Here is a 13266-nt window from a genome sequence, read left to right as displayed (position 1 = left end):
TGGCTAAGTCTTTCCTTAAAAGGTGTAAAGGTTCGAAATTTAAAATGACTTTACCTCGCCAACTCTTTTACACAAGATTTTCAGTTATGGAAAAGTAAAAATTAAAAGAAAAAAAACCCCAAGCAGATGGCGTTCATGAACTCATTTTACAACTGATGGCGTTGGACAGGATCGTAATATTTTTTAAGATACTGTTTTTATATTATGGTAACACGTACCAACATGCATATCTTACTTATGAAAATATTTTTGAGACATTAACCTACAGTGTAATATATATATACATATATACATAGATATGAGTTACTGGTTTCATGCTGAAATAGTGTCACGGATGCTGGATAATTAGTCCACAATGAATAATCTGACTTTAACAGTTTCTGTAGACTTAATGAACTTTCTACCTTTTTAAAACTGCGGCTGTGGTTATTCTACAGTCTCTTACACAGTGTGGAAAGTAATTTCTCTCTTTTATGTGCTGCTTTGGTCCCTGATTGCAGTACTGTGCAAAAGTCACTTGCTATTTCTTTATATTTTGTTTCCACGGAGCCAGACTTGCTTGTAATTTTTTTTTAAAGTGGCAATAGTTCTACCAGGCCTTCTGAAGGTCTTTCAAAGTATTTCTTTGGACGTTGTCTGCTTTCTCGCACATTTATAGTCCAGACCTTGTATCTGATTTTCAGAGGAATTGTTTGTTTGTTTGCTGAAGCACTCAACACTGACCCATGAATCATTCCATCATTCAATTACACAGAGCACCTCAACAGATGAACCAGTGTTGTATCTACATATAAGAGAAAACTTAGCAAATTGTATAGTTAGGCACTTCTTTTCACTAAAGCCTGTTGCAAAAATATCACTTGTTCCTATTTCTTTAGTTGAATGTATGAAAAATGCTAAAGAAAATACAGTTTGACAGGCATAAGATAGTATTTTTACACCAACATAGTGATTCCCAAAAAGCTATTAGCTGAAAACGTGGCATATCTCAGCATACTGTGCAGTGTGTCCTTAAAAAAATGGATTGGACAGTAGAAGTGGCAAGCATAAAGAAAATCTACAGGCTCTGTTATATTGGGAATCTTGTCAAAACTGATGGATTTATGAAGGCAGAGAAATACTGTTGGGATTTTATTCACAATGCAATACCATCTCGAGAGTAGATGATTAGCAGGGGCTTCATTTTTCCTCATGATAATAATCCCCAATACAACAGCAATGCAGTAAAAGTATACCTGGATAGAAAAACACACATTTGAAGACAATCGGTCATAGATTGCTCTCCCCAGAGATCGGACCTCAACATTATTGAAGTAGTGTGAGATCATCTGTAAAGAATCCCCGAACATCCAAAGAAGAGCATTGAATGTTATCCAGAAAGCCTGGAGAACTATTCCTAAGGACGTCTTAAAGGAACAAGAAAGTTGCCTAAGAAAGCTCAGATTGTTTTGAAGAATAAAGGTGGTCATACCAAATATTGATTTTTAAGCTCCTTAGAATTGTGTGAACTCTCTTTTTGCCTTATATAGTGTATTTCCCTGTATGTCAGCAGAATGTTTCCATAAACCACCCCTTATCCATTTTCCTAGCAAAATAGGAAGAAATGAATGGTGCAAGACTTTTGCACAGTATTGGATTACTTTGTTTGATCATGTGTTTTGGTTTTTTTGTGGATGTGTGGATTTTTTGTCTTTTAGATTTAATACAATAATTATAATACAATAGCAAAAACATTGTGTTGATCAGTCAAAAATGAGATATTTAGGGATAATAAGGATGCAATGCGAACTAATCTCTATTTTCCACTCCAACGTCCTTATGCGTGGAAGGGACATGTACTCCATAAACTTTTTCCTATTGCGTAATAGCGCAATAAAAAGTCATCTATTTCCCACGGGGAATGTTTCTCCTGGTCACCTCTGGAAGGCAGCAAAGATAAAATGCGTGTAAATGTCCGCAAATTGCACAAGAAGAAGAAACTGAAGGCGAAAAGGAGAGTGACGAAAGCCATGACGAAGAGGTCACAGTAAAAGGAAGATCTCAAAAAAAAAAAAAGAAAAAATCCCCAGCAACTTTTAATTTAAGTCACAAGTTGTCATGCGTACTTTGGGTAATAGGAGAGACGTGTTCTCGTGACAGTGCTGCTCCTTTAACTGTCTGCATATACGCCACACCGCTCATCTCCGGCCGCTGTTCGCTCACTAAACGCGAACTTTACAAGTTTGTGAAGTGAACTTTATTTTCGCAGCTGCTGAAATGGATCCACGCGAGTGCACATGGGAGGCTTTAGGCTTATAGTACAAACTTAGCGACGCTACTGAATCGCGAGTCTGCAGTGAATTCAAAATGTGTCTGATTTAACGCGATTAAGAAGACGCCATGGCAGACAGAAGGACTTTCAACGTTGTGATTTTGGGTGTGGGATTTTTGTTTATTTTCACCGCCTTCACCACCTGTGGAAATGTTGAGGTAACTTCGTAAACTTTGCTTTTTAAATTACATTTCATTTTTACTTTGCCCCAGAATGTTAGAGGACAGCGCATTGAGTTGAGATTTGTATTTAAGAGACAGGAGGTTCATTTATGTTGCTCGTATACAACAACGTTTTTTTCTTGTCATAACAGCTTTTAAAGTAATTTCTAAAGAAAAAAAATTAACCGCCTCATGGGATGTATGAAACAGATCAGCCAAAGGACTATATGAGGCGCATCTCGTGTTTCTAATTTTCTTCAGTGATCACTGAACTAATCAAATCTTATGAATGACTTAAGGACATTACTGTGACTTAATATGTAAATTCTAACCCTGTGGTTCACATAGACTTTTATTCTTTTCCTATTTGCAGCAAACTGTAGTGAAAAGCCTGGGAAATTCTACTTTCACTGGAAGTGGGTACCACAGGTAGGTCATGGTGGAGAAACAGGGGGAAAAATGCTGGTGTTCAGTTCACCAACTTGCATTTATTTACTTACTGCTACTTACTGCCCCCACTTTACAGCCTTGGAATCATCTATGGAGTCTTCTCGTTCTCCAATCTGCTTGCACCAATGATTGTTACAGTTATTGGACCAAAATTTACCATGTTTCTGAGCGGCCTGCTGTACAGGTAAATACTGACGTGCTGTTTGCATAAAGGAAACGAACAAAGATGCTGAGACATGTTCATCATCATTATGTTTTTCTCTAGTGGTTACATTGCGATGTTCATCGTCCCCTCGACATGGTCTTTTTACTTGACCTCCGTTCTCATCGGCATAGGAGCAGCCAGTAAGTCGCTCTCTCCTAAACTGTCTTTGGAACTTCAAGCCTGGCTTTTAAATGTCTTTGAATACATGCTTGCAATTGCATGCAGATTATATACAAAGTGAGAGTTAGTGTCTGTTTAAAAGACATACAGAATGGTGTGAAACATTGCAGTACGGTTATTATCATTATTTAACTGAATAATTATTAATATAAATTTGAAACCTGAGTATGTCAACAATTACTGATTGGACGGGGTTTTTTTGGTCGTTATTCTGGTGTTTTTACTGGCTATTTTATTTTCACAGCTGGGTTGCAACTGATCAGTTTCATCATCGATTAATGTGTTGATTTTTTCTGCATAAAATATCTTTAAAATAACCCAGTCTTACCTGGACTGATCATTGCTGCGACATTGCTAGGGGTCAGAATTTGGCATAAACCACATGAAAGCCGTGTATCAACAGTTCAGGCTTTCATGTTTTATGTTTAATTTTGAGTATATATTTGTATTTTTGATTTGTTTAAATATTCACCTTTCAGAGTTTTCTTTGTCACATACATCACATCACAGCCCACTTACTAAAATGTGCGTATGAACACTGAGGCAGGATACAGTGTAGTAACAGATGAAGACTTTCAGCAAACATAAATACTTGAAGGTGGCTGTTGTTGGCTTTTGCAGTCCATGCAAGCTCAATTTCTGTGCCAAAATCCAAATGCAGTTTAATCATGCATACAGGGATTATCATGGCTGGGATATGATGATGAACATAAACAGTATATCCCAAATTAGACCTTAAATGGGTTAGGGGCTGATTCTGTAAAGAGTGCTTAACACCTTTGGTTTGCTTGTAAATGTTAGCGGAAATACAGAGAAAGCAGACCTCATGCTGAGCATGTGCTGGAAAAATGAAGAAAAAATGTTTTTAATGCAGCCTCAAATCACTGCAGAGCAATGAATTTTTATCAAGTCCTAGGGCTACTGTATGGTATGATGCATTACTTGACAATGTAAAAAAAATTAAAATTATATATTTATTAATGTGGGCAATTAATTGACCTTTTTTCCTACTTCAATGACCCGCCCTCATTCACGTTCCTTCAGTGCTCTGGACAGCTCAAGGACAGTTTCTGGTGGAAAACTCAGAGGCCTCCACCATCAACAGAAACACTGGAATGTTCTGGGCTCTCCTACAGTGCAGGTATGGAGCTCAGTCTTTGTGTCTTTTAAAGACAAACCTTTAACATTTTAAAGTTTCTTTAAACCAGAGAGTATTTCATTTCATTTCATTGATTTAGTTTTCATTTGCATCACGCTGTATATGAGAATTTTTAACTTTGGGCTGTGTGAAGTAAATAGTAATGTTTTATTTGAGAATATAACAGTCTTCCTGCTCATCTGCGCTCTGAACAAACCCAAAGTTACAATTAATTGACCTTGCATCAAAATATTTATTTCCACCAGTACATCCGGTTCATAAAACACGACTGATCACCGTGTTTTCGCTTGTTATCGTTTTGTTCTGCTGTTTGATGAAGCTGCTCCAGTTGATCAAAGGTGTAACTGCAGTGCAGCTGCCAACATTTTGTTCTGTCTGTATTTTCAGCTCGAAAATATATAGTGCAAACTACAAAGAAAAAGAAATATTTAGTAGATCATTTTATAAATGATCTTTTCTTTAAACCAGTCATAAGTTTCTCTGCAAAATCTAAAAAACATGAAAGCCTCTTAAAGTTCGCTAGGTGACAGTTATGGTCTTTTCATCTTCTCCATTTGGCCCATTGCTCTCGCACACTGGCTCGGACGACTAATTTGTATTTGTTAAAATATGCAAATTGAATTAGTATAATAATAACATTGGCTGTCACCTGTGCCAACGCTCCCAATAGGGCAATGCTAATCTGACTCTCCAGTGGTGATCACTGCCACAGTAAACTTATGAATCAGTTCTTCACAGCCTGCAGACACAAACACAGAATACGACTGAAAATCACTGTTATCTTTCATGACTAACTCCTTTCATCCATTGCTGTGGCTCTGGGACAGACTAATTGCTCATCTACATTTTTTAGTTTAGGTAGATATGTAATTAAAGACAGAAATAGATCACAGAATTCCAGTGTTAACCGTGAAAGGCAAATAAACAGCTTCAAAAAAACGAAAGAAGAATCCTCGGAGGCAAAAATGCAGATTATTATGCCTATAAAGTCAGTGTTTGATCCAGCCAGTAAATAAACTTTCTCCACATTTTCTGTCTATCATACATGATTTCTCAAATGATTCAGCTAACACCATGTCCACGGTCTTTTCTTTTAATTACTCTGATTGTCCAAATGGGAGCACTTTAATTAAAGGTCACTATTTTAAGGTTTGAAAGGCCCAGAGAGGTTTGGTGCATAAAATTTGATGTACACATAATAAATTGCACAGAGAGCAGAGAAGAGAATGTTTAACTGAACTAATAATGAAAGTCAATAGTGGTTAAACTGTGATAACTGTGATAAATTCTGAAGGAGTTTCTGTGTTCCTCATTGGCTCGCATGGTGTATTTGCCTTACCAAACGCCAAAAACAAATGCGTCCCCATGAAGCTTTTCCTTACCCTATTTATACATATACACTATATTACCAAAAGCATTTACTCACACATCCAAATAATTTCATTCTGGTGTTCTAACTACTTCTATGGCTACAGCTATATAAAATCAAGGACCTAGGCATGGAGACTGCTTCTACAAACATTTGTGAAAGAGTGGGTCACTCTCAGGAGCTCAGTGAATTCCAGCATGATACTGTGATAGGAGATAGGATAGGATATATTTCCCTGATACTAAATTTTCCACAGTCAACTGTTAGTGGTATTATAACAATGTGGAAGTCGGTGGCAATCTCCATTTGCCAATCAGATGGATAAATCTGGGTTTTGATGGTTGTCAGGAGAACACTACTTTCAATGAAAGGAAGTCTTAATGCTTCAGCATACCAAGACATTTTGGACAATTTTATGTTTCTGACTTAGTGGTAATAGTTTTGGGATGGCCTCTTGCTTTATCCACCAGTGCACAAAGCAAGGTCCACCAAGACACGGATGAGCAAGTTTGGTGTAGAAGAACTTGACTGGCATGCACAGAGTCCTGACCTCAATCCGACAGAGCTAGAGCAGATACTGTGAGCCAGGCCTTCTTGTCCAACATCAATATCTGACCTCACTAATGCACTTCTGGAAGAATGGTCCAAAATTCCCATAAACACACTTCTAAACCTTGTAAAAAGAAAGCCTTCCCAGAAGAGCTGAAGCTGTTATATCTGCAAAGGATAGGCTGACATCATATTAAACTTTATGAATTCACACGTTCATAGGCGTGTGAAGGAAGATGAGCGAATACTTTTGGAAGTATAGTCTAAATGATATCTTTTAGTTTATTTTCTCAGTAAATCTCCATCATGATCAGACACAGATGTTCTATCAGCATCATTTTTACATCTATAAATGCAGCTCATCCACAGTAGAGTCCTTGTCCACCTAGTACATTTTGAATGCCGCTGTGGAGATTTTGGAGGGTGCTGTACGCAATAAATTATATTTGGACGACAGTGAAATGAAAATAATTTGGCATGCAGCATAGCTGCACCAATCAGCCACAACATTAAAATAAATGGCATCTCGCTAAAATGCACCAACTAGCTGAGAAACCTTGGCATATATGTGGAAGTTGATACATACCTATTAACATGAAATTAAGGAGGAGGCGGTTTATTAACTTTATCAAAATAAAGGAAAACAAGAATTTAACCTATCAGCAAGTCCAGTACATCCCTGCTTTGTTTGAGAAATGTTCTTTTACTTATTTTCTTTGCACCATTTTTTTTTGTCTTGACAGCATGTTGTTTGGTAATCTTTACATTTATTTTGACTGGAATGGAAGAACAGAAATACCAGGTAAGGCCAAACTTGTGTAAGTTAACGGCATGAAAATGCTCTTTAGTTTGAGTATGCTCCAGCTTAATGTTATTAATATTTCTAGCACATTTTCATTAAGCGATTTACTTTAATCTTCCTGTCTCAGACAACAGCAGGAGAAACATTTTTCTGTCCCTGCTGGTTATATCCATCCTCGGCACACTTAGCTTCCTGGTGTTGAGAAAGAGCCATCATGAAGAGGAGATGCTCTCTGAAGAGGAAGGGCAGTCACTGCTCTCAACTCGCACGATGTAAATGAATATCCTTTAGATAATTACACATTTTTCACTGCAGACCCACAGAATGACTCAGAATACATAAAGTGTCTGAACTACTGCTCGGATAGGATACACAACGGCTAACATGGCCAAAAATGTCCTTTTTAATCCAGTTGACCTTCTTAAGGTGTTTTCAGACCTCCCACGAAACAGGTTTTTTTTTTCTTAAATCACCCACTTTTTGACTTACTGCTGCTCTTCTACAAGACTTATAAATCACTCTTGTCCTTCACAAAAAATGGACTGATCCTTTTCTCTAGATCAATGCAATTTTGACAGAGTCTTGTCTAATCACAGCGCTTTACTTAAGTAGGGCGCAATCAGGCGGATTTGGGGAAGAGAAGACAGAACATTTCTCTTTGAGAGAGACAGCAGTTAAAGACCCCAACCTTCAACATTTTTAAGGCATATTAAAATTTTAATGTCTTGAATTATGAACAAAGTTTGACTGAAATCACAAGATGGGGGAAAAAATCTGTAAAAAATAAATAAATCTTGCATCAAAGGCAAATAAAAGTCATAGGGAAAATTAAATTACATTCCATAAATGTATCATTCACAAACATCCATCGCAAAAAACAAACCATGAGACTAAAAGTCTTGTTAGCAAAACATACTCTTTCCAGCACTCTTGTGGCAGCAGCTGTGTGTGAAAAACAGTTACGGGTATGCGTGATGCATGTATGGGTTTTAGTGTTTATTAGCCAAGTCTGGAACGAAACAATGACTCCAACAGAATAACAAAGAATGCCATCGGGAGCAATCCTTCCACTGTCTGATTTTTAAATTCCTCCACCTGTTCTTTAGTTGAAGGGACGTTTGAGATTGTCTGTGTATGCAGTTTATCTCTGTTGATTAATTTCAGTGTTGTGGAAGTTGTTATTGATTTAATTGTTGTTGTCTAGGTACAAGCACAGAGCGAACACTGCCATGCAGGATACTAAATCGGAGTTCAGTAAGTTTTATCTGCACTTTTGGAAAGCCACATTGAGGCGTACCTAACGAGCTTTGCTAAAATGATACTTGCTCATTTACATACATTTACTGGATTCATTATACATCCATATAAATGTGCATATTGAATGCAGTAAATGCATGCTGGTGCAAAGTGTAATTGAGAAAATCCCATATGTGCTGTATATATGGATACATAAGGCACTTTGTGTAGTAACAAGACTAATGTGCTCTAAATGGATACTGTGAGCTCATTCAAGGTTTTTATAATCTGTTTTATTCATGCTGGAAGAGTGAAAAAGTGACACTGTTGAATATATTCCTGACAGACAGCATGGATAATAAATGTTCTTTCACAGGAAAATAAAGAGCTCTACACACACCTATCTATCTATCTATCTATCTATCTATCTATCTATCTATCTATCTATCTATCTATCTATCTATCTATCTATCTATCTATCTATCTATCTATCTATCTATCTATCTATCTATCTATCTATCTATCTATCTATCTATCTATCTATCTATCTATCTATCTATCTATCTATCTATCTATCTATCTATCTATCTATCTATCTATCTATCTATCTATCTATCTATCTATCTATCTATCTATCTATCTATCTATCTATCTATCTATCTATCTATCTATCTATCTATCTATCTATCTATCTATCTATCTATCTATCTATCTATCTATCTATCTATCTATCTCTCTCTCTCTCTCTCTCTCTCTCTCTCTCTCTCTCTCTCTCTCTCTCTCTCTCTCTCTCTCTCTCTCTCTCTCTCTCTCTCTCTCTCTCTCTCAGTTTGCCTTCTCTATTTCAAGCTATTCCCTTTGTCGCTAGAGATGGTTATGTGGGAAAAATCCCAGTAGAACAGCAGTTTCTAAAAGACCAGCCCATCTGGCACTAATAACCATGCCACGTTTAAAGTCACTTAAATCACTCTTCTTCAGTGGATAGTTTTGACCATGTCTACATATTTATGCACCAAGGGCTGATTAGATATTTGCGTTAATGAGTACACAAACAGGTGACTTAATAAAGTAGCCGCTGAGTGTATATTTGTAAGGATAACTGCAGTGACATTTCAAAGTCATTAAATTCCAACACTGTAGTTCTCTCTTCCTGTTTGTACGAAGGAACATATATCAGTTTTTTGTTTGTTTGTTTTTTTTAAATCCTAAGGGGTACATCCAGATTTCCTGGCAATCAGCCAATATTGAACCAAAGAGTTGAAATTCCTGCCTGTACAGCTATTCACTGTTCCCCCCCCCCCCCCCCCCCCCCCCGCACTGTAGATGGGTATCATCTGATATACTGAGCATTCAAAAGGAATGTAAGTTCCTACCGAAGTATTTATTTTCCCTTTCCCTCTCTGTTATTTGCATTGCTTTTCATTGCTCTTTTTGTGAAACTAGCAGGCACTCACAGGCGGTTTTGTTTTTCTTGAAGGCGAAAATCGCTTTCATATGGATAAAAATCTTCTAGCATTACAACAGAGTACATAGAATCTGCCTATGCGTTAGTTTATTTCAGATTCTATCTGTTTGTCAACTGGAAACTCTGCTGCTGCACTTGCACCTGCCTTCAGTGCAGCCTCAAGTTGTTTGGATGATCAGATTGCACCTTGTCTCGCGTGTATCTCTGTGTGCATTTAGACTCGTGCACACCTGCCTTAAAGGTATCAGCTTTTATCAAAGATGCAAGCTGATTCATGTCAAGAAGGGCCATCCAGGCATATATAAACAAGCCTAGTGGGATTTCCTCTTTTAAAATCTGAATTTTTCTAACAGCCAAGTCTCTCTTGGCTGTTTTTTTTAAATTAGCATTTATATATGGCTTATTATGACAGAATATTTTCTTTCTGCATTGGACTGTGTTAAATTCTCAGCTCAATACCGAGCTAAAGGAGATTGTATTAGTGGAAGAACGGCATTTATTAGCATTTTAAATCATTGTGTTGTAACTCTCCCTTTTAGAAACCATCCTACGACTGCTGAAGACTAAAACTACCCTTCTTCTGAGTCCTTGCATGGCGTACAGCGGTAAGTCAAATGCTTTTGCATATTAAATATTTTAGCCTCCAGTAAAACTGCCTGCAGCTACAGCATGCACTTCCTGTTCTCCAGGCCTTGAGCTATCTTTTTACAGTGGAGTGTTTGGGACGTGTATCGGAGCAACTGCACAGTTTGCAGAAGCAGCTAAAGGCTTGATTGGGATCTCAGGGATTGTTGTAGGCATTGGAGAAATAGTAGGTACGTTCACTTTCTGCTCTTAGCAAAGTTATTTAAAGTCATTCAAGGCCGTGCAGATTGATTGATTTATGCAGAATATGCCCTTTTCCATCAGGTGGGGGTTTGTTTGGATTGTTGTGCAAGAACAGCCGCTTCAGACGAACTTCTGTGGTGTTTCTGGGAATGGTTGCCCATTTTGTTGCTTTCTATTTGATCTTTCTTAACATCCCTGATGATGCCCCCATTGTTTTTGAAACCACGTCCCTAAAGAAGCCATATCTAACTCCAAGGTATCCAGTTTTTATGATAATTTAGCATATAAGAAAATACTGTTTGAGATTATGCTTTGATTTTATTTCTTCTTTTTCTTTCTTAGTGTATCCATTGCCCTGCTGTGCAGCTTTTTGCTTGGACTCGGGGACAGCTGTTTCAACACACAGCTCTACAGCATATTAGGCCATGTTTATGCTGAAGAAAGCACGCCGGCTTTCGCCATTTTTAAATTCATCCAGGTAATCCTGAGTTGCCAGTTCTCAGACGTTGTTAGCAGAGCGGACCAAAGCTGCTGCAAAATGTGTTCCTTCCAAGTGAAATAAATTCACCTGAAGTCACAGTACAAAGAAAAAAGGCAGATATGCTGGATATCATACCTTCTTCCTTTTTTTTTTTTTTTTGAATTGAAAATTAAGCTCTAGAAATTAATGTATGCTTTATAACTATTCAAAAAAAATCTTTTTGATTTTGTCAAGGCGTGGAAAATACACCACAATGCAATGAACAGAAACAAACTGAGAAATCTTGACATGGTTGTGCCACCTAGTTGAAGTCCAGCTCAGATTTTGCTGTTACTGGGAAATTGTTAACAGTAAATCTGAAAGTGGGGTTCATGAGTTTGAAAGTAATAGTATGTTTAGTGTCTTTTAAAGCTCTCTGATTCTGCCCAGAAAAATGAAAACCACGTGTGATTTAAACACATCTCATCTCTTCTTCAACGCCATCTTCAGCGCTGCACTGCTACCAGTGCTGGTGCTGTTTTTCATGCTCTCTGTAGGCCACACCTCTCCCACATGTGCATTTCCACTTGAGAAACATTCAGACTTTTATGGGGATCAGGATATAAACCCCAACCCAAACTGACAGTGGAATGCATGCAGAATCCAAACTTTAAGACGGAGCATTGGGTCAGCTCAGGAGCATGTTTATGGTTGATTTAGGTTCAGACTGTTTATGAGGATTTCTACGACAGTATAATATCCTGTGGTGTATGAGGGAGAGCATCATGTGAAAATGAACTGAATGGTGTGGTTTGCCTGTAATATCATGCACTGGCAGACAGCAAATTGAAAATACAGGAACCCTTTTGGCCACTTCACCATTATCGTCACTCACCACTGGCCACATTTTGCTCACTGTGGCTTTTTCCACTACTCCTAAATAAAGCTTAAGTTGAAGGGTCATTGTTTGGATTGTTTAGAATGGCAATGATCTGAAAATAGCAGACATTACAGAAGTTGTGCTGTGCTACTCAAGGATATGACTTTGAGGGGGTGATTGGTGAAGCTGGAAAACGTAATATTTTTGTGTAATAATTTGTGCAACTTAGTTTATTAGATTTGTAAAAGCACTTTATCATATTAATCAACAACATTAAATCTGTCTGTCCCTTGTTAGTCTGTCTGTGCAGCAGCTGCGTTCTTCTACAGCGGTTACATCATGCTGATGTGGCAGCTCCTGCTGATGGTCATCCTGGGCTTCACTGGAACACTTTGCTTCTTCGTGGTGGAGAGGATGCAGAACTTCTCTGTAGATATACAGGAATTTTAGGATTCATCTCAGCATTAATGGCTTTCTGAAACTCATTTTCAGGATAAAATGAGGCCATCAGAAATCCTGTAATTTAAAAAAAATCTCATTTCATGAAGCGCTTTTTAAAAATCTCTTTCTATAATGAAGCACCGAGGGTCATGCAGATTCACATAGCATCGACACTAACGAGAGTTTGAATTGATGCCATAGCTGAAACCAAGCTGCCTTACAAGTCTACACTGTACTTTGCACAATCCTTTTTTCCTCTCACTCTACAAAGTGGTCATCGGACATCTTTAAAGTTATTTTTCTATTACTCTGTTGTACTGCACGTGGTCTTAATATGGAATTTTAATAACTTACCTTATCATCTGCTTTGCATTGCTTTGGAAGCTCATGTTCGTAATAACGGTGCCATTGTTGAAGTTAATTTATGAATCTAAAGCGTTACTGCAGGATGTTTAGTGCTGTTTATAATGACAAGAATAGATGACACTAATTAATGCTTGACAATCACTTCATTTTTTTTTACATTCTTGCATATTAATGTAATGTTTTCACCAATTTTGCTGAATAAATTTTAAAACACTGGGGGGGGGGCTCAAGTATAGACTGTGTTGTGGTCTACATGATTATTATAAATCATCATTTAAGTCAGCGGTGCAAATGTTAGAGTCAAGGCAAGTGGTAACAGCTGACAAAAGGTTTGATCTGTAGATAAACATTAATGTGCTCATGTGTATTAATTAAATTACATGTGACCTGTAAACAAGTTGAGA

The 13266-nt window shown here is 37.5% G+C and overlaps 1 protein-coding gene across 1 annotated transcript; it reads left to right on the top strand.

The window, feature by feature from the left end:
- The first annotated feature begins 1972 nt into the window (after positions 1-1972).
- LOC146671934 (UNC93-like protein MFSD11) lies at positions 1973-13084 on the top strand. The gene is made up of 13 exons (XM_085404359.1): positions 1973-2469; positions 2846-2901; positions 2999-3106; positions 3188-3267; positions 4352-4448; positions 7128-7186; positions 7314-7458; positions 8391-8440; positions 10427-10492; positions 10577-10702; positions 10797-10971; positions 11058-11193; positions 12353-13084. Exons 1-13 carry the CDS (start codon positions 2380-2382, stop codon positions 12503-12505), a joined length of 1341 nt encoding a protein of 446 aa, XP_085260485.1. The 5' UTR covers positions 1973-2379; the 3' UTR covers positions 12506-13084.
- The last annotated feature ends 182 nt before the right edge of the window (positions 13085-13266 follow it).

This window comes from Rhamphochromis longiceps, linkage group LG4 (genome assembly GCF_057381845.1).
Source record: "Rhamphochromis longiceps isolate RC_006_pf linkage group LG4, R_longiceps_female_GT1.1, whole genome shotgun sequence".
NCBI lineage: Eukaryota > Metazoa > Chordata > Actinopteri > Cichliformes > Cichlidae > Rhamphochromis > Rhamphochromis longiceps.
Note: the sequence above shows the minus strand (reverse complement) of the source record. Positions and strands in the feature narration are given on the sequence as shown.

Bases quoted from the DNA above. Each gene is read 5' to 3' on its own strand.
- LOC146671934 (XM_085404359.1), top strand. From the start codon at position 2,380: ATGGCAGACAGAAGGACTTTCAACGTTGTGATTTTGGGTGTGGGATTT. The intron at 10,972-11,057 runs GTATCCAGTTTT...TTTCTTTCTTAG, and splicing joins AAGCCATATCTAACTCCAAG to TGTATCCATTGCCCTGCTGT. The intron at 11,194-12,352 runs GTAATCCTGAGT...GTCCCTTGTTAG, and splicing joins CCATTTTTAAATTCATCCAG to TCTGTCTGTGCAGCAGCTGC.